The sequence below is a fragment of the Balaenoptera physalus genome (assembly GCF_965194825.1).
Source record: "Balaenoptera physalus genome assembly, chromosome: 14".
Classification (NCBI taxonomy): domain Eukaryota; kingdom Metazoa; phylum Chordata; class Mammalia; order Artiodactyla; family Balaenopteridae; genus Balaenoptera; species Balaenoptera physalus.
In genome coordinates, this window is record NC_138893.1 from 64,943,011 (window position 1) to 64,964,829 (window position 21,819).

Consider the following 21,819-nt stretch of genomic DNA (forward strand, 5'->3'; position numbering starts at 1 on the left):
AGGCTATGTATATCTTTGCTTTACATAAATATTTTCTACAAATAAAATGAATGTGCCATGATTTTAATCCCCATTTTATAGATATTTACAGAGGGGTTGTCTTGGACATTAAAATGAAGCAGAAATAAATTTTTGTGAATGTATAACATGAACACCTTAAGTTATGTGAGTGCCATCTTTATTTGTGCATTTTAAAGGTTTTTCATATCTAACCAAGCTTACCTACAGATAATTGGTACTGATATGCATTCCTGCCAGTCATATAAAGATATATAAAGGGCCACAACCTATCCTCCTCACTCACCAATTGTGGTTCCCTGTTAATAGGAATGAGGGTTGTGAATAGGTGATCTACAGTCTTCCAGAATTTATCAACATTTACCTATAATACGTATATAAATAAGCTGATATATATTTTTAGATATGGGGAGGTTTTTAAAATGGGCAGTGGTTTAAACAAAGAGCTGTTTGCTCTGATTTGCTTTGTTTTTCACTTAGCGCATGACTTAGACACATTTTCTTGTCAGACTGAGGCAAATTGATTACTTTAGCAAGGTTCTGACTGAGTACACTCTTGTAGTGCATTAACACACTTTGTTATTTGCCAGTTTTCTTGCCTCTCTCTCCTATTAAACTATAGTCTTTAATCTCTAGTTCTTAGGACCTGTTTGACCAATTTTTACAAACATCACATACCTTAGGAAGGAAGGGGGATGGTGGGGAGGCGAGGGGAGGGGAGAAGAGAAACAAGGAACAAAGTATGGATGAAAGGAGGAGGGAAGGAAAACAAATGGCAAAGCCATTTCCCTATATACCAGAAGCAAATGACAGGTAACTTTCAAAAATTATGGCAAACAGATAGAGCAGTGGTTCTCAAACTTTAGTTTACATAAGACTCAGCAGGAAAGCCTATTATAAAGCATATTCCCACATCCTCCCCACAAAGATTCTGATTCATATATCTTGGACAGGGATAAGAAATCTCCCTTTTTATCAAACTCCTTGGGTGGTTATAATGTGAGTACTTTGAGAGACACCCTTCTGGGTCTGGCTACTTCATGCTTGAGCTATGCCCACACTCGAATTTCTGGAAAATCTTTCTTTGTAGTCTTATTGGTTAGCAAAGATGACCAGTAAGGCTCCATGACAATACTGTATATCCAAAAAAACACTGGTGTCATGTAGCAGACTTAGCTAGCTTCTGGTAATTGATGCTACATATAATACTACTATCAAATGGGCAGGTTGAATGCCACTAAAAATGTTTTATGATTGTAGCATAACAAAGGATTGCATGTATATAAATGTGAATATTCTGCACATAATAAATTCAGTCTGTTACTGTTCATATGTCAAGATCAAATCTTCTTGACATTTCATTGTTCTTAATTAATTGAAATTTAATTGTGGATTATTCTATGCACACACACACATATGTATGTACATATTTCTGATTATGTTGCTCTCAAATGAAAGATTCTTCCATGTTTTCTAAGAAAACCTAAGAAGTGGGAATATTGACAAAACCTTCCATCCAGTTCTCCACCTGGAAACACTGGTAAGGTCTTTGACTAGGTTAGTTGACTAAGTTAGGGTTTTAAGATCTATAAGATCTAGGGAATATTCATTTGTGTATGTGGACCTATAAATTTTATCTCACATTTCACCATACCCCAATGAAAATAAGACCGAAAGTTCTGGTGTCTGATGGAAAAGTACTACAGGGAAAATCTTCATTTAATCTTTATGGAAACTTCTACAACTGCAGGCTCAATCAGGACCTCTGACATGTATTTATTTACTTATTTGTCTGTTTCTTTAATTACTATTTTAATTTTATACTGCCTTACCAAGTTCCCAAGTGATTTTAAAATATGGTTATATCTCAAATTTAAGTTCCCTGAAAATCACATGGGCATCTTGATTCAGTGGATAGAGCCCTAAAATCTTCCTTTCAAAAACAAGCACATCACAGGATCCTAACATGTCCAATCAATAGACCTTTGAGAATAAATTGCTGTCTAGCATTTTGACTCCTCTCACATGTTTGTAGGCAGCTGTTACACTCAAAAAAAGCCAAGGTGGAACACCTTAGGTCAATTCTGCTCTAGCCTTTTATGCAAGCTGCTACTGTTTTCAGCCTTTAAGTAAAGTCTCAAATTTCAGTTTGGACCTGAGGGTGGGAAGTAAAAGTGGAGGAACCTCACTTATATAAGGGAGTTCTCCACAGGATCCTGTTCAGCTCACTAAACTCTACAAGGGCTGGGGGTTGAAGCCCCAGTGACTGTAAAGGGTTACATTTCCCTTTTTTGTACGTACATTTTTCTTTTGGAACGTCTTAGGGAGAGATGGCTGTGGTAAGCCTGTGTTCCCTGGATCAAAGATCATATTAATATTGCCGACTAATTAATAATTAAAATAAGTGCATTCTATTGCTTCTTGACCCTTCTTATACTATTATATTGCTTTACAACCTACAGAAACTTCATTTATTTAAACTTTACTACTCTAAAAATTAAAGAATACATAGTCTGACAACAGCCTATTTATGACAATTACTAAAAATATTTAAGAACTTGCAAAACATAAAATAATTTATCAGATAAAACACAAAGAATTGTCTTGTATCTTATACAACTGATTTGTTTGTAATGCCGTAAGCATAGCGAAAGAGTGCATTTCTGTCTGGAAATAAAAACATTTTCTGTTTGAGAAAAAAGAAAAGATATCTTTACTAGGCAGACTATAAACAATGCACTCCCAAAGGGGTTTATAATATGACAACAAAATAATACTGACACACTTCCCATCTAGAAAATATTTTTAAAGTATATTCTATCTTCATTTGATGTAAGAATATGCCCACTGTGTTTACAACTTATTGCAGTGAAAACATGAATCCTTGGAGCTTCTGTATATTTTTCAATAATAAAAATCTTTCTCTTTGCTTAGAGCTTGAGATATAAACTGACACTAGAATGACTAAGGCAATTTTGAATAATTTAAAGAAGAAAAACCCAGTTGCTCCCAGAGAGACCACAGATTCAGAAAACTCCTGCCAAGCACAGATATATCACACTATTTGGCTGGTGGTTTGAACATGAGAATCATCTTGGCTATAAATAGCACAGTGAGCCAGAGACAAAATTATGATCGTGATGGTGTAGTAACTTTTTTCTGGAGTGCTTCTAATTCATGTTGTAGTCCCCTTATTTTGCCCTGCCCTTCACTTCCTCAACCAGCAAATGTCTATGCTGGATTCTGATTCCATTCCCACAGAGTATTCTCTCCACTAGGAGAAAGCTCTCTCCTAAGGTGCCTTTGTGAACTGGTTGACTGGAATAGTCCATCCTGGAATATCTGAATTTCAAAAAATCCTCAGTATACAAAAAAAGTCCGTCTCTAAGTGGGTTATTTTTCAGAGCCTGGAAGGTAATGAGAATGGGAGTTTCTCCTATGTACTAGTCTGTTCTTGAGAAAAAACTAGTGAGAAGACCTGTTTAGTTTTCAAGTCTTTAGATATACCCTTTTAATTTCATTTTCTATGCAACAACCAAGAAGCCTATGAAGAAAGATTACTTGAGAACATTCATGTAGGAGGGTTAAGGTAGTTTCTGTGTGTGAAGTGGGGAGATACGGCAAGGTCTGCTCAGAGTGTCTTCCATGTGAACATTCTACAATATTTAGACTTGCTGTTGTACTCTTACAATGACCTTTGCAGACAAGAGGGCCTTGCCAAAATCAAGGGACTGTGATGAGAATGGATAAATTGCTTCTCTTCTTCCAAGCAGTTGCAGCTCACCTTGTGAAGAAGGAAAGAGGCCAAATAAAATATCACTTCTGTGTGTCTTTTGTCAGCTTGCACATTTGGACAGCCACTATATTCAACTGCTGTATTCTATTTCTGTTCTAACTAACCTAGCAGGATGAATAACAACATGAGAAAAGAGGACACCATATATTCTTTCCTTGTATTAATTTCCATAATTGTCATAATAGTCAATTAATTTAGCCTAGTACTTAGAATTTGTAGAAATGTGAACAAGCAGGAGTAAATAAAAGGATACAGTGTTCTTTTTGAAGAAACAAACATAATGTTTTATGTGACAATCTACTAAATTGAAAAAAATAGAACGTAAAATTAAAAGATGAACATCTAGCAAATGTATCAAATATGTCAGTAGATTTCTAAAAGTGTATTATTCATTAAGACATCAATGGAGGGATTGTTGTTTCATTACTGATAAGAACTAATACCTGAAATTTCTGTGGGATAATTTTCCCTAAAACATATAAAAGACTTTCACTCTTAATGGACTTAAACTTCTTTACCTTATAGATCTTGCTATTGGGCAGAGGAAGTGAGCTTACTTTTCACTTAACTGCTGAACTAAGATGTGAGATATGTGTATTTTATTCTTTCAATGGGAATCCATAAGAATAGGGAGAGGCATATATGGCTAGAATATTTCCAGAATTATGAAAGTATGTCATTTATAGAATTTGTCTTTCTTCCTATGGCTGGACAATATCAGCTCTGATTTTTTTTTTTCCTTATCATAACCCTGGCTCACTGAAAGATTCTATTCAATCTTTCTCAAAGGCAGCATCTAAGCCCTTCTTCTCTCCTTTTAATTTCTCTCTCTATTTGTGTGTGTCTCTCTCTTTTTTTTTTTTTTTGAGAAACTGACAATCCATACACCACAGCAGAATGATAGTAACTTATACTTCACATTCTCCTTAACAGATTTAATGAATTTTGATAGCTCTCTCATGTTCATGGGGGATGCCATCCTTTTTATTTTGAGAAGTGATGACAGATGATCTGTGACTTCTTACTCTGTCCGTCTGCCCCTAATACCTGATCTTTCAATCAACAAAGTTTTCTGTTGGAATTTCATGTAGTGGGCAATTTGTCAACTGGCTTGAAGGCAATATGGAGCAGCATGATCTTTTTTTGTGTTAGCAATATCTATTGGCAATGTGGGGAGATGGACAGGATGCATGAAAAAGAGGCTAAAATCTTAGAGATCACTTGTGTGAGATGATGGGCCTTGAGGATGAAACCTAGAGAACTGCAGTGGGCATGGAGAGTTGCGGGAGACATTCAAGAGAAATTCCAGATGTATCTGGATAGGACTTGAAAAATGACTGGATAGGGCCATACAGGAGCTGGTGTCTCAGAAGAACTGGAAACTCCTAGCTTGGGTGACAAGCTGATTGTAATATTATTAATTGAAAGAAAGAAGCCGAGGTTTCAAACGGATGTATATAGTTTACTACGTTAATTTGATGCAATTGCAAAATACTAGGAGTAGTTATTCAGCCAGTACTTGGAAATACAGATGTAGAAATCAGAAGGGAAATATGTCTAAAAGCACAATTTCCATACTTTCCATACCTCTTCCTTGAGGCAGAGCTTTCATACATTTCTGTCTCCTCAACACCAAGCAAAATATCAGGCACTTAATAGGCACTCAGAAAGGATTTGGCAAATTGAAAACTAGCAAATGTCATATGGCTTAAAGACAGTGAATCCTAGTTACCCACTGAATTCCTAAGCAAAATTGATATAATTATTCAAATAGAGGCCAAGTATTTTCTAGGGTTGTGGCATTAGAGATTCATGTGTAGGATCAAGGGCTGTAGTCGCTGTTCTTGTAGGCCTCAATCATTTCTTGTACACTGTTGTCCTGTGACTCTCAAATTACTAAAGCAAAGTAACTCGCCAGGAGAACTGGCAAATTAACTCTACTATTCAAGCTCACCAGTTTCAATTCTCTGGCTCATTTTCTGTGTAAAATATGTATCTTTTCTTCAGAAGGAGAATTTTTTGTTTGTTTGTTCAAATACAGTCATAAATAGCTTTAAACTGTCTTAATATAGGTATGGCTTTTTTCCAGGGATTGAATTTATTCGAGAAGTTCCTTGCACCTTTATTCTGGGCAGAGACAGGATAAAATTCTATCAAATACATGCACTTTCAAATATATGTATTTAAATGCAGTGAGGACGCAGTACCCAAATCCAGCAGCCTTAAAAGATTTACTGTGCCAGAGAGAAAGCCATTACAAGAAACACGTATTGAGCACTTTTATACATTGTACGTGGATAGGGGTATGGGCTTGGGCCAAAATGTTGAAGAAATATATTACAATCTGCCCTCCCTCCTATAGAGGTCAGGGGAAAATAAACAGGCAAATCCTATACAGAATGATCAAAGCCACCACAGGGACTAGTGGGATGCAAGGAGGGGCTTCCGATCAGTGGTCATGCCTTTCCAGAGGAACTGTCTGTCTTAGCATACGAAGCATCAATGAAATATCAGTGTGAATTAGACTGTTGATTAAAAAAAAAAAGGAGGAATGATTCAGGAAGAACAGCAAATGCCTGCAGGCTAGAAAGAGCATGGTGAGTTTAAGGCAGTGCAAGTCATTTAGTATGGCTGGCACAGAAAGTATGCAGGGTGACTGATGAGAGCTTAGGGTTAATTATGCCCATTATGTGGAAAGAAAAGATGTTAAAGGTCAGCCTGCTATGCAGTATAAGTAGGTCAATGAATAACAACATGAAAATCAGAGGGACCATGATACAGTGATATCTGTGGTATCATTGTGACCCTTGCTATTAGTTGTTAACTAAAGAGATTTAGACAGGTACTTCCCTGGTGGCACAGTCGTTAAGAATCCGCCTGCCAATACAGGGGGCACGGGTTCGAGCCCTGGTCCAGGAAGATCCCACATGCCGTGGAGCAACTAAGCCCGTGCGCCACAACTACTGAGCCTGTGCTCTAGAGCCTGCAAGCCACAACTGCTGAGCCCTCATGCCACAACTACTGAAGCCCGTGCGCCTAGAGCCCATGCTCCGCAACAAGAGAAGCCACCGCAATGAGAAGCACGCGCACTGCAACAAAGAGTAGCCCACGCGCAGCAATGAAGACCCTACGCAGCCAAAAATAAAGAAATAAAAGAAATAAATTTTAAAAAAAGAGATTTAGACAAAAAAATTATGTTTGAGCAACTGAAAGACAGTGAATTATTGATAATTTATCCATTTAACGCTTGTATTAGATGCCCAGAGTATAAATATATAAATTATTAATATTTTTTTTAAAATACTGCACTTCTAATAATGAAGGTGAATGTTCTGGACTTTGTTAGAGACACTCCATGCATGAACTAATTCATCATCATCTAGAATCTAAACTGTGCTTTCATATTTCTATTGCATAATTGTTTTTTGCTGTATAACTATGGTGATCACATAAACTTTCATCCAAACTGGGACATTTTTGAGGGTGAAAGATGTTTTATGAATAATTACACAAGGACAATAGGCATAAATATGAACTGTCCTGGGCAAACCCAGGACTGGCTATGATTCTTATTCAAAATGTGTGTTTCATTTTAAAGTGTGCTTAAATGATTGCAATTATGTAAAATTTGGAATAGTGTTTTGAAATGGAACACCCTTTTCTCTTTTAATTAGATGTGTTTTAATCCTTTAATATTCTAAAGTTGGTGAACTACTCCATTTTGCCTTCCTAATTTCACCTTTACATTTTTATTTGTCAGTATACTTAGTAAATAACTGGCAGAAATAGATAAAATGAAGATGATAAATTTCTAATTTGTGACACCAGCTGTTAAATGTGCATACAGCTTTTTAAAGCAGAATTCTTCTTCAAAGTCTAGAAGAGAATACTTCATTTTATTTTATTTTTCCTTAGCTTCCAAAACAGAAATTGGGATCAAGTCCAATAAAAAAAAAAATTATGGTCAATGAAAAATGAAGCACTATTAAAATAAGAAAAAGGGAAGAATTTGAAAGACTTACTGCAGAGAACTACCAGATTGTAGCACTTCAATGGATCCTTATACAAAGACACAATACTCAGCTAATATTCAAGCAAGTGACACATTATTATTCTTACAGATTGATACCTTTGCTTATTATCCCCTTGACTGCACACAAAACACAATAATTTGAATCTAATAATGTCGGTAAAAACTTCCATTAATAATATAAAGTGTTATTAAAACAAAAAAAAAATTATCTGTGGCCTGTCCCAATTGATTTTTGTTTCTATAATTGATAGACTGAGTTTCACTATACCTGGGTACACCAGGACAAATGACTTTGATAATAAAGAAAAATAATTGATTTCATATTTCAAGTGGGGCAGTTTGGAAACAGTGCTTTGTCAAGTTTCTTAACTCCCACAGAGTGTAGCACCACAGGGCTCCAGGTAGATCCACAGGAGACAATGGAAACACATTTTGGAGTTTTATATAGTCCAATGATAATTAAAATAAAACCGTGCAAGATGAATCTCATGCGTGACTATTTTACATAAATGGTAAAAAGAGCCTTTCTTTGTTGAATGACTCCCAAACCCCTACTGAATGAAATCCAAGGAAATTGCAGTCGAACATAAGGCTCTCTCCAAGGTCTGGCTCTATATCTCATTTCCCTGTTAACTGCTTGTAGCCTGGTACATCATGCCTCCAAGCTTTTGCTTCTGTTCTTCCTTATGGTCAAACATATTTCCTGCTTTCATTCATTAGCCTAAGCCATCCAATACAACAACATTGAGCTTGCGATAATCCCCAGAAAATCTTCCCTGAGTCCCAGATTAATTTAAATGTCCTTAACCTGTGCTTCGTTAGAGCTTTTACATTGCCTTCCTGTTAGCAGTTGATATGTTGTATTTGATTTATCAGCTTATGTGATTCTTTCTCCTTCTAGACTATACATTCTTCAAGGACAAAGAAACACTAAATACAGAATCTAGTGTGTATAACATAATCGGTGCTAACAAAATATGTCTTAATTTGAGCTAAAATTAAATGTATAGATGTATTATTGTTTGCAGTTGCACTGACAGATAATTACAGCAGAAAACCATTTCTAAGGAATTGCATCTTAGTGAAGTGAAATAAGTATGGCTTTAGCTTAGATAAACTTAAATTTGAATTTCAATTCTGCTGCTTATTAGTGATGTAACTCTGATTCAATCACTTGCCCTATCTGAACTTTAGTTTTGACATTTGTACCCATAAGCATAGTACTAAGTACTAAGGTTGTGGCTATAAAATATACATAAAACAACTTGTACAATGTACATGCTCAGTAAGCTTCCTTACCTTACTTCCTTTTCCTTTAACACTTTTAAATTTAAAAAAAAATGCCATAGGGCTGCATATCTATATCTATTTTTTATATGTTTAGATATGAAAAAGTCAGACAATACACACTAGACATACTGTGTGTCCTTGCTTATTTCTGTTCTTTTACTTAAAATGCTTTTCTCCTAGCCCCGATCTCTACTTGGTAAATTCATACTCTTCCTTCACTGCTCAGCTCAAATCTTACCTTCTCAGTAAAGTCTCTAAGAATTAATTGGGTTTCCACAATACCTTTGCAATGATTTTATTACAATATATTATATATTATTAAATCAAAATTGTAATGCCAAATGGATTCCCTTAGCTTTGAAAATTTTTGTGGTTGAAGAACATCTTTCAAAATAAAGAAATAATGAAACATACTAAAATAATTTCTGGACAAGCAAGATCTTTTCTTTTTAGTTTTGAAAAAGCAATAACATTAAAAAACATAATATATTATTAAAATAAAAATATATATAAATCCAGGAACTTTTTAAATACATTCATTGGTTAAGCTTTTGTGGTCAAAAATTAAATCCACTTGGTAAAAAACAAACAAACAAACAGAAAACAAAACCTAAACTAAATGTTAGAAGATGTAATAAATTATAGTATGTAGAATTACATACATTTGACCAAGGCATTTATTACATATAAAAATATTCAGTATTTGAATAGCATTGTAATATAAAAAGTTATGTTAAAGAAAAGCAACACGATGTATTAGAACTGTTGCACTTCACCTTTTTAAAGAAAAATTGGCTAATTGCAGTTCAAATTAATTTTAATTTTTATAGCTTAAAAGTCCCTACAGTAGCCTCTAGAGGATTCATTGATAAACACAAGAACATTAGAACATTAGTGATATTTATAAACCCAAGAACGTTAAGCAATTAGTTAAATTTACCTTAATAACCAAATCAAACTTCTGGTGAAAATCTCTATTTACTGGCTCCAGGAGACTAAGTTCTGCAGTCCTGGGATGCATATGAAAAAATCGTGGGTAATCCTCAGGAGTCCCTGAAAGACATTGACATTTCAGCACTTAATTGAGAACAATAAGTAATATGTGTATTTGCTATATCTATTTCCCTTCATTAACTGAGGAACAAAACCATAATTTTATTAGTAAATTAAGTTTCAAAATTATACAGTCTAGGGAAAGCAGATGCAAATGTGATATATCTTTCATTAGTTTATGAGTAAGAGGGTGAAAATACTTGTTTGGATGATTTTCCAAATATCTTTTATTAAGTGAGCACTTTAATTAATTTGAAACTTCATCACATAAAAGAGATATAAAGTGTATCGAGAACAAATTTTGAATTATAAAATTGTATTTTAGTGGTACATAAATATTAATTATAATCTACATGGTCTTTCACCATACCTTATAACAATGACTAGTAATTTGTACCAAATATCAAGTTGCTTGGAAATTAAAATAAGAATATTCTGTCTAGCTGGGCAAATATTTTTCTTAAGTATTCAGCTAAATATATCAATCATATGAAATAAAAATATTCAAATATTAAATAAAATATTTTGAATTACTCAGTGTCTAGAGAGGATATTTCTTAAATGCAGCCATTTTAGTGAGTTGAAATTTCCTTGAATTGTATCATCTTCCTTTGTATACTACAACATTCTTTTTTCCAAAGTGAAGATAAAGTGGAAGTCAAATCATATAACTGTGGGACATATGCATTTAGCATAACAATAATGATAAGAATAAAATAACACAGCTGCCAATTACTGAATCCTACACTGTACTAAATGCTTTATATAAGTAATCATTGATAACTCTGTAAATCATTCCCATTTTACACAGGAGAACTTAGGAGATTTGCAATATTAAGTAATTTGTCCAAAGTCAAAGAGAAAATGTCAGACAGAACTTGCATTCAAATCCAGGTTGACAGACGCCGAACATATCCAAAACTGCGTTAATTGCTATACTCTTTTGCTTCAACTATGAGACAAGAAAGAAAATTTTCCTGGGCATTATGTGAGGGGAGAAAATGTATGCCAGTAAAATAGACTTAAAAATCCAGAAATAGTCAAAAGTGCATATGAAAATTGAGCTTATGATAAAGGAGTCATCTCAAAATAATAGGGGAAAATGGATTTTTGAATAGGAGCATTAACCTAATAGGAGAGACAGAAAATGATAAAATTGTGTCTATTCTTCATACAATATACTAGAGTAAACCCCAAATGGAGAAGATATTCATGCACAATAAGCAATAAAACAACATAAGAGCTAGTAATAGATGAAAACACGGATGAATTCTATTCTAATGTGAGAGTGGGCATAACTTTCCTACCTATGGCTCAAAATAAAGAATCAATACGGAAAAAGAGTGATAAATTTAATGGCATTACAAATTGCATGGCAAAACACAATAAACAAAATAAAACTGCAGGTGACAAACCAGGGAAATATTTGTATTTACGTCAGAGACAAAGGCTTATATCCCTAACATATGTAGATTTGCAAACTAGAAAAGTAAAAGATCAGCAATATATTTTTTAAAAAGTTTTGGGATAGAGAATGAACAGATAGTTCACAGAAAGAGAAAGGCAGATGACTCTTGACCGCACACAAAGATATTCACCTTTATACATAAGAAGGAAAACTCAAATTAAAACTACACTGAGATTCTATTTCTCTCTTGCTCAGTTAGCAATGGTCCAAGGTGGATGCCAAAATCCATGAACTGAATTTTTGCTAACGATACCACCATTTTTCTCACTATACTGGTTCAAATCTCCTTATTCCTCTAATACAACTCTGCATATATTTTCCAAATGATTCTTCCTTGTCTGTCATTCTCTCCAGTGGGTTTCACTTATATAGTGTTAGCCTCTCATTCAGAGTCTTGTCATTTCATTCTTCTACCACTGTGATAGCCTCCTAAATCTTCTAACATCCCATTTACTTATAATCACTGAAATAAACTTTACTTGAAATAAATGCCACTTTACTCTCCCAGTTAGCTAGAGACAATTTTTACTTATTGTTTACTGTGGTGATCCCCAAAGTAGGATTGAGGAAAAAATATCAAACCTCTTGAATTTCTATGATATCAGTTGTAATATCTCCTCTTTCATTTATAATTTTATAAATTTGAGTCATCTTTCTTGTTAGTCTAGCCAAAGGTTTGTCAATTTGTTCACATTTTCAAAAAAAAACAGCTTTTAGTTTTATTGATCTTTTCTATTGATCTATTCTATTTCTCTTTCTTGTTTCTGTTTTATTTATTTCTGCTCTAATATTCATTATTTCTTTCCATTGCTAACTTTGGGCTTAATTTGTTTTCATTTTTCCAGTTCTTTCAGGTGTAGAGTTAGGTTGTTTATTTCTGATTTTATTTTTCTTAATGTAGGCATTTCTCACTGTAAACTTTCCTCTTAGAACTGCTTTTGCTGCATCACATAAGTTTTGGTGTGTTGTGTTTCCATTTTAGTTTGGTGTGTTGTGTTTCCATTTTTATTATTATATAATTGTCTGGTGTACAGCATTATAGTTAAATATTTGTATACACTACAGAGTGATCACCACCACAAGTCTAGTCACCATCCAGCACTATACCCTCTTCACCCATTTCGTCCACCCCTCAGCCTCATTCCCCTCCAGTAAACACTTATCTGTTCTCCGTATCTATAAGTTTTCTTTTATTTGTTCATTGTTTGGTTTTTTTTTATATTCCACATATGAATGAAATCATACAATATCTGTCTTTCTCCATTTGATTTACTTCACTTAGCATAATACCCATAAGGTCCATCCATATGGCTACAAATGGCAGGATTTCATTCTTTTTTATGGCCAAATACTATTCCATTGTGTGTGTACATACATATATGTATATATGTGTGTGTGTGTATATATATATACATATATATACACACACACACATATATACAGTGGTATATATATATATTTTTTATATATATATTTATATATATATCACTTCTTTATCCATTCATCCATCACTGGACACTTAAGTTGTTTCCATATCTAGGCTATTAGATAAATAATGCTGCAGTGAACATAGAGACACATATATCTTTCAAGTTAGTGTTTTTGTGTTATTTGCATTAATACTCAGAAGAGGAATAGTTGGGTCATATGATAGTTCTATACTTAATTTTTTGAGGACTCTCCATATTGTTCCAAAGTGGCTGCACCAATTTACAGTCCCACCAGCAGTGTGCAAGGATTCTCTTCTCTCCACATTATCTCCAACATTTGTTATTCCTTGTCAATTTGATAATACTTATTCTAACAGGTATGAGGTGATATTTCATTGTGATTTACATTTGCATTTACCTATTGATTAGTAATGCTGAAAACTTTTTCATGTGACTGTTGGCCATCTGTATGTCTTCTTTGGAAAAATGTCTATTCAGATCCCCTGCTCATTTTTAAATCATGTTGTTTGTTTTTTATTTTGCTGTTGAGTTGTATGAGTTCTTTATATATTTTGGATATTAACCCCTTATAGAATATATGATTTGCAAATACCTTGCCTTTTCATTTTGATCATGATTTCCTTCACTGTGCAGAAGCTTTTTAGTTCCTCTCATTCTAGAGTTAGTAAATTGCTTCTTCTCTATTTTATTCCTAGTCAATATAGCTAGAAGTTTGTCAGTTTTACTGCTTCTTTCAAATAATCAATTTTTAGTTTCATTGACTTTATCTATTATTTTTCTATTCTCCATTTGATTAATTTCCACTCTGGTCTTTATTATTTCTATCCCTATGCTTTCTTTATTTTAGTTTCCTTTTCCAGGGTTTTAGTGTGAACAATTACATTGCTGATTAAGAATTTTTCTTCTTTTTCAATGTTGGCATGTACAGCTATACACCTCCTTCTGACTGTCACTTAAGCTGCATCCTATAAGTTTTGGTATAATGTATTTTCATTTTTATTTATCTCAAAGTATTTTTCTAATTTCCTTTGTAATTTCTTATTTGAGCCATTTGTTATTTAGTAGTTGTTGTTTAATTTGTGAGTCTGCAAAATTTCCTTTGTTATTCACCTCTAATTTCATTCCTTTGTGGTCAGAGGATATAGTTTGTATGATTTCAATCATTTTCAGTTTGATGAGACCTGTTTTACAACCTAGCATATGGTCTATACTAGAGAATATTCTTGAGAAGAATGTATATGCTATTGTTTTTGGGTTGAGCGTTATATTGATGTCTATAGGATCTTGTTGGTTTATAATGTTGTTCAATTCTTCTTTTGCCTTGCTGATCTTCTGCCTAGTTTTTAATCCATTATTGAAAGTATAGTATTGAAGTATTTAACTACTGTGCTTGAATTGTCTATTTCCCCCTTCAAGTGTGTCAGGTTTTGCTTCACTTCTGGGCTCTATTGTTAGATGCATATATGCTTATAATTGTTATACCTTCTTGATGGATTGACCCTTTTATCAGTATAAGATGTCCATATTTGTCTCAAGTGAAAAATTTTATTTTACAGTCTATTATATCTAACATTAGTAGTGCTACTTCAGCTCACTTTTAGTTATTATTCGCATAAACTACCTTTTTACATCCTTTTATGCTCCAACTAGTTATGTCTTTAATCTAAAATGTGTTTCTTAGAGATAGCATGTAGTAAGATCATGTTTTTCTTTTTCTCTTTTTTATGCATTGTGCCAATCTGAGTCTTTTAACTGGAACATTGAATCCATTTACATTGATTGTGATTACTTAAAAAGATGGTATTTACCTCTGCCATTTTGCTATCTGTCTTCTATATATCTTATGTCCTTTTTGTTCCTCTATTGTTCCATTACTGCCTTATTTTTCATGTGTACTGTTTAAATTCCTTTGTTTTGTGTTTTACTATAAATCTTCAAATTATGTAAACAATTAAATTGTTAAACTATTCTCCTAGTGGCTATCCTGGTAATTAAGATTGATGTCTTAATTTATGGCAATCTAATTTGGACTAATAGCAATTTAACTTCAATAGTGTATAAAAATTTTACTCCTATATAACTCTATTTTACCTTTGCTCTTTGCTGTTATTATCACAAGTTACATGTTTCTACTTTGTCCATCAATATAGATGTATAATTATTGATTTATGATATTTTCTTCAAATCAAATAAGAGAAAGAAGAATTACTAGCATGTGTGTGTGTGTATGTATATATATATATATATATATATGTATATATATATATATATATATATATGTATATATATATAAAATATCTTTTATACTTAACTATGTAGTTATTTTTACCAGTGTTCTTTATTTCTTCATGTAGAACTGAGATACTTTCTATTGTGCTTTCATTTCAGCCTTAGGTCTCTACCCTTCAGTATTTCTTGTAGCAAAGGTGTGCTACTGATAAATTCTCAGATTATCTGGGAATATCTTAATTTCTCATTTATTTTTGAAGGATATATTTGCTGTATTTAGAACTATTAATGAACATTTTCTTTTCTTTCAGTTCTCTGAACATGTCATACTAACGTATTCCAGTATCCATGTTTCCTGATGAGAAGTCAGGTTATAATTTTATTGAGAATCAATTTCTATTATAAAGTCACCTCTTTTTTGTTACTTTTGAATTATTTTTTGTCTGTGTCATTTGACAGTTTGATTGGGATGTGTCTAAGCATGGATTTATTGTAGGTCTATCCTTTTGGGGAGTTCAATTAGCTTCTTGGAGGTATAGATTGTTTTCCTCAAATTTAGTTTTTGCTCATTACTTATTCCTATATTCTTTCTGCCCCTTTCTGTTCTCTCCTTCTGGGACTCCTGTTATGCATAAATTGGTCTACAGAATTGTATTTTTTAGGTCTCTGAAGCTCTCTTTGCCTTTCTTCATTCTTTTTCTCTTTCATCTTCTCAGATTTGGTAAGTCAACTGACCTCTCTTCACGTTTGCTGATTCTTTCTTCTTCCTGCTTGAATCTTCATTGAGCCCTGCTAGTGAAATTTTTAATTTCAGTTGTTATACTTTTCAACTCCAAAACTTGTTTCCTTTTTATAATTTCCATCTTTTTGTTGATATTCTCTATTAAGATGACATAGAATTGGCTCAGGCTACTGTGGGTAATCAATAGAAGTGGCAGTAATTCCCCCATTGATGATAATGATGGTAGGACCAGTGAAGGGGTTGGCAATAGTCCCTGGATAACCTTCTTACACACATCAGCATCCACATCCTCAAGTCTAGTAAACCGACTATCAATAATGTGTGAAAGTAGAAGAGCTTGCCACCTAGCAACTGGGAAAGCAAGCTCTGAAGAACACATACATTCAGAATTATCTGGATGGACATAAGGGAAACTAAGAGTTCTGGAAAAGTAGGTAAAATCAGAGCCATGGGAACCCTGTCTAGTGGTAGAGGGAAAGGGTTTGTGCTTCTATTCTTAACAGTTTTGCACGACTTAGGAAACATACTTTCTTTTTCTTTCTAATGGTAATAACAACATCAACTAACATTTATCGAGTGCTTTTCTCCAGGCACTAATATTTACATGCATTAGATCAAATTCTCAAAACACTTTTATAGAAAAGTCTATTTTCAGCAATCTTTTTATCAAAGGTCTATTTTAAAGAGGAACAATCTGAGACAGAGAGATTAAGTAACTCGCCTAACATTATATGAATAGTAAGGGTTGAAGTCAGGATTTAAACATGGATAGTACAATTCCAGAGGCTATGCTCTCAACACTTAACAATGTCCTCTCTGTCTTTTAGAAACGTACATACTATGAAAATATATCAATTTATTTAACTTAGCTGTGAAAGCAAAGTTAATGATAGAGGTTATATATATTATGTAGTACTATCCATTATCCTAATGTTGGAGGTTGATGAAACTTAACGTCATTATGTCATTTTTCTACTCTAATTCCTGCATTGGTTCCACATTTCACTCAGAGTAAAAGCCAACAAAGCTCAATAGTATACAAGACTATGTTTTCTGGTCCCCCCTTATTTCTCATACCCTCTTTCTTCTACTTCCCCCTCACTGACTCCTCTCCAGTGCTACTGGCCTCATTGATGTTTCTGAAACTCATCAGGCAAACTCCTGCTTTTATCTCTGCCTAGAAACTCTTTTCCCAGGTATCAACATGGTTAACTCCTTCAAGTTCTATAGGATTTTACTCAAATCTCACCTTTTTAATGAGACATATCCTGATCAATCTTATTTAATACTGCAACACCCCTTCTGTACCTCCAATCCCATTCATCAGCTCGATTTTTCTCATAGCACTGACTACCATTTATTTTGTATAATAAATACGTTTATTTACCACATTAATTGTTTATTGCCTGTTTCTGCGGCCCGAAAACCAGTGCTACAAAGTGAGGAATCTGTCTTGCTCAACAGAGTAAGCACTCATTTATTGAAAGAGATTAAATTTTTTTAAGTGAAAGAAACATGAATATCAGTGGATACTATCCCATTCTGAGTAACATGGTTCCCCAAGACTATCTTTAAATGTAATGCTTTGGACTTTGCACAGGCTGCATCATCTATCTAAATAATTTTTATCCCATTTTATACTTGAAAACCCCTCTCTTTTTGCTAAAATAACTCTGTCTAAGCAATTTTCTTAGAAATCCTTAATATTTTCCTCCCATGAGACGACATGATATGTGGCTCATACTTTATTTGTAGTACTTAAAACCATGTATTTTAATTTATTTTTTGGCATGTTTCTATCCATAGACTCTACCCCTCCCTAACCTAGAACATTTATCCCTCATCTTTGTATCTATAGCATCTAGCATAGTAATTGACATATTGTCAAGCCCTCAGTTAATAAAATAAACAATGACTATTTCCTTTTATGTATACCAAACCCCCTACAGACTTAAGAGAGACTTCTGTTTATGTTCATAAGCGCTTTTTAAAAGTTTAATAGTCTAATCTATACAACTGACTTATAATACGTATGTAGTTCTAGACACCAAAGGCTTGAAACAGAATTACTTGAATTTTCTTTACAGACAGCATTTCTAAGTAGGATATAGCATCATATTTTGAAATCTGTCTAACGTCTCTAGGTGGTTGTGTTGTTATATACGTGTACATGGGGTGGGAAGGGGTTAAGGGTAAAGTTAAATTCCATTGAATAGTTATTTTCAAGCATACTTCAGAAGTGACCTTCTTCATTAAAAGATGTATGGTCTCTTTTACATATATCCGTCTCTCTAGAGACTATAAATCATGCAAAGCAGCAACATCCATATTTTAGCAAAAGCAATTTAAGAAGAGTGACATGATCAGATTCTCATTTTTGCTTTTGGTAGAACTGGCAGATATGCACAAGAATGGATTAAAATGGCTTCTGTGAACTTGTTCAAGGAAAAATTAACCAAGGGTATAATGTTTCCTTGGGGTAACATGATCTTTCTCTTTCTTTTTGGCTCCAATAGCTCTTATTTAATTGCCACATACTTTTAGAATTATGTAATGGTATCCAACCAATGATAAAGTACTAGTAGAGCAAACTGTAAGTTTTTCAACTGATTTTCAATTTTTTCTTAGAGAATTCTTTATGAGGTGATACAGAGGAAACTACCAATAGGTAGATTAAATCCTATTTTTGAAGTTGTTTTGCTTCCTCAATAAAAGTGTTTCTACTTGTTCTACAAATTTCACTGAGACTAATACTAAAGAAGAAAAATAGTTATTTTTAAATGGTTATTTTAAAATTTATTTATACATAAAAAATAATTTCAATAACATTTTTAAAAAATAATTTCTAAAAAGAAAATCTTTGTTATTAAAGTTTTTTTTAAATTTGAAACATATTTTTTCCCTACATGATTCTAGAGCTATAACTGAGAGTGCAAAATGTTAGCAGATACAAACCAACAAGGATGGAATAGAGGATGCCTGGCCTATCTGATGGTGGCTGAATATTCCGGTCCTGATCAATGGCTTGGATCGCTGGGGTAACAATGATGGGGTTCAATTCTTCCTGGAAAAAAAAATCAGAGAGTTTAGTTCAGCTTCATTACCTCAGAAAGAATTGACACGCAGATATTGTAGTCTGGACAGCTAGATAACACCTGAGCCAGCAATTAGACTCAGATTTCAAGATTTGTGGTTGAACACCATAGACTAGTTAATTTTGAATCTGAAGAAGGACAGACATTATAATAATCTCCAAGAGTGGCCTTGCCTGTTATCCTGGAAAAAATACAAATATATTCAGAGACAACCCTAGAAAGGTAAACTGAGCTCAGAATGACTGGCATATCTGGCATATTATCTTCAATTATTATAATTCTTAATTTTAACTGATTCTAATATCTACCCTTCTCTGTATATAATACTGGACTCATCATTGCTTGGATTTGTGGTCTGTATTTTAATAGAATACTTTTATAGCATTTGGAAAGAAAACAGTTATGTTAAAAGAGTAAAAACTTCATCATCAACTATAAATATATTCTAGCACTGATAATTAACTGATTTGAAATTTTAGCAAACTATAATTTAATACCTAAATAATTGAACTTATCAATTATTAAATTACTTTCATTACATTTTATGTGTTGTTTACACTTAGAAACTTCTCTTTTTCAATATCTTTTAAAAAACCCACTTAATATACATTTGGAGAGCAGCTTCAAGATGGCGGAAGAGTAAGATGCAGAGATCACCTTCCTCCCCACAGATACATCAGAAATACATCTACAGGTGGAACTGCTCCTATAGAACACGTACTGAACGCTGGCAGAAGACGTCAGACCTCCCAAAAGGCAAGAAACTCCCCACGTACCTGGGTAGGGCAAAAGAAAGAAGAAAAAAACCTCTACCAGTGGGGAGGAGCTGTGAAGGAGGAAAGGTTTCCACACACTAGGAAGCCCCTTCGCAGGCGGAGACTGCGGGTGGCGGAGGGGGGAAGCTTCGGAGCCACGGAGGAGAGCGCAGCAACAGGGGTGCGGAGGGCAAAGCGGAGAGATTCCCGCGCAGAGGCTCGGCGCCGAGCAGCACTCACCAGCCTGAGAGGCTTGTCTACTCAGTCGCCGGGGCGGGCGGGGCTGGGAGCTGAGGCTCAGGCTTTGGTCGGAGCGCAGGGAGAGGACTGGGGTTGGCGGCGTGAACACAGCCTGAAGGGATTAGCACACCACAGCTAGCCGGGAGGGAGTCCGCGAAAAAGTCTGCAGCTGCCGAAGAGGCAAGAGACTTTTTCTTGCCTCATTGTTTCCTGGTGCGCGAGGAGAGGGGATTAAGAGCACTGCTTAAAAAAAAAAAAAAAAAAAAAAAAAAGCGCTGCTTAAAGGAGCTCCAGAGATGGGCGCAAGCCGTGGCTATCAGCGCGGACCCCAGAGACGGGCATGACACGCTAAGGCTGCTGCTGCCACCACCAAGAAGCCTGTGTGCAAGCACAGGTCACTATCCACACGGCCCCTCCTGGGAGCCTGTGCAGCCCACCACTGCCAGGGTTCCGTGATCCAGGGACAATTTCCCCGGGAGAACGCACAGCGTGCCTCAGGCTGGTGCAATGTCATGCTGGGCTCTGCTGCCGCAGGCTGGCCCCGAATACGTACCCCTCCCTCTCCCTGGCCAGAGCCCCCGAATCAGCTGCTCCTTTAACCCCGTCCTGTCTGGGCGAAGCAAAGATGCCCTCAGGCAACCTACACGCAGAGGCGGGGCCAGATCCAAAGCTGAACCCCGGGAGCTGTGCAAACAAAGAAGAGAAAGGGAAATCTCTCCCAGCAGCCTCAGGAGCAGTGGATGAAATCTCCACAGTCAACTTGATGTACCCTGCATCTGTGGAATACCTGAAGAGACAACGAATCATCCCAAATTGAGGAGGTGGACTTTGGGAGCAAAAGATATATTATTTTTTCCCCTTTTTGTGCGTGTGTATGTGTATGCTTCTGTGTGTGATTTTGTCTGTATAGCTTTGCTTTCAGCATTTGTCCTAGGGTTCTGTCTGTCCGTTTTTTTTTTATTTAAAAAATTTTTTTTCTTAATAATTATTTTTTATTTTAATAACTTTATTTTATTTTATCCTTTTTCTCTCTTTCTTTCTTTCTATTTTTTCTCCCTTTTATTCTGAGCCGTGTGGATGAAAGGCTCTTGGTGCTCCAGCCAGGAATCAGTGCTGTGCCTCTGAGGTGGGAGAGCCAACTTCAGGACACTGGTCCACAAGAGACCTCCCAGCTCCACGTAATAACAAACGGTGAAATCTCCCAGAGATCTCCGTCTCAACGCCAAGACCCAGCTTCACTCAACGACCAGCAAGCTACAGTGCTGGACACCCTATGCCAAACAACTAGCAAGACAGGAACACAGCCCCATCCATTAGCAGAGAGGCTGCCTAAAATCATAATAAGGCCACAGACACCCCAAAACACACCACCAGACGTGGACCTGTCCACGAGAAAGACAAGATCCAGCCTCATCCACCAGAACACAGGCACTAGTGCCCTCTACCAGGAAGCCTACACAACCCACTGAACCAACCTTAGCCACTGGGGACAGACACCAAAAACAACAGGAACTACGAACCTGCAGCCTGCGAAAAGGAGACCCCAAACACAGTAAGATAAGCAAAATGAGAAGACAGATAAACACACAGCTGATGAAGGAACAAGGTAAAAACCCAGCAGACCAAACAAATGAAGAGGAAATAGGCAG

At 35.1% G+C, this 21,819-nt stretch overlaps 1 protein-coding gene across 11 annotated transcripts in view; it reads right to left on the reverse strand.

The window, feature by feature from the left end:
- PCDH15 (protocadherin related 15) overlaps positions 1-21,819 on the reverse strand; it is a 735,694-nt gene that overhangs the window by 318,338 nt on the left and 395,537 nt on the right. For 8 of the 11 annotated variants that reach the window (XR_014253086.1, XM_082423601.1, XM_082423610.1 and 5 more), the window contains 2 exons: positions 19,036-19,144; positions 10,078-10,190 (listed from right to left, as the gene is read on the reverse strand). Coding sequence is in view for 10 of the 11 variants with exons in the window: in XM_082423601.1 (XP_082279727.1) it covers positions 10,078-10,190; positions 19,036-19,144 (222 nt within the window). In the remaining variant the exon portion in view is untranslated. Of the gene's footprint in view, positions 1-10,077; positions 20,142-21,819 lie in introns of those variants that run through there. The other 3 variants (XM_082423607.1, XM_082423605.1, XM_082423606.1) reach the window with 3 other exon arrangements.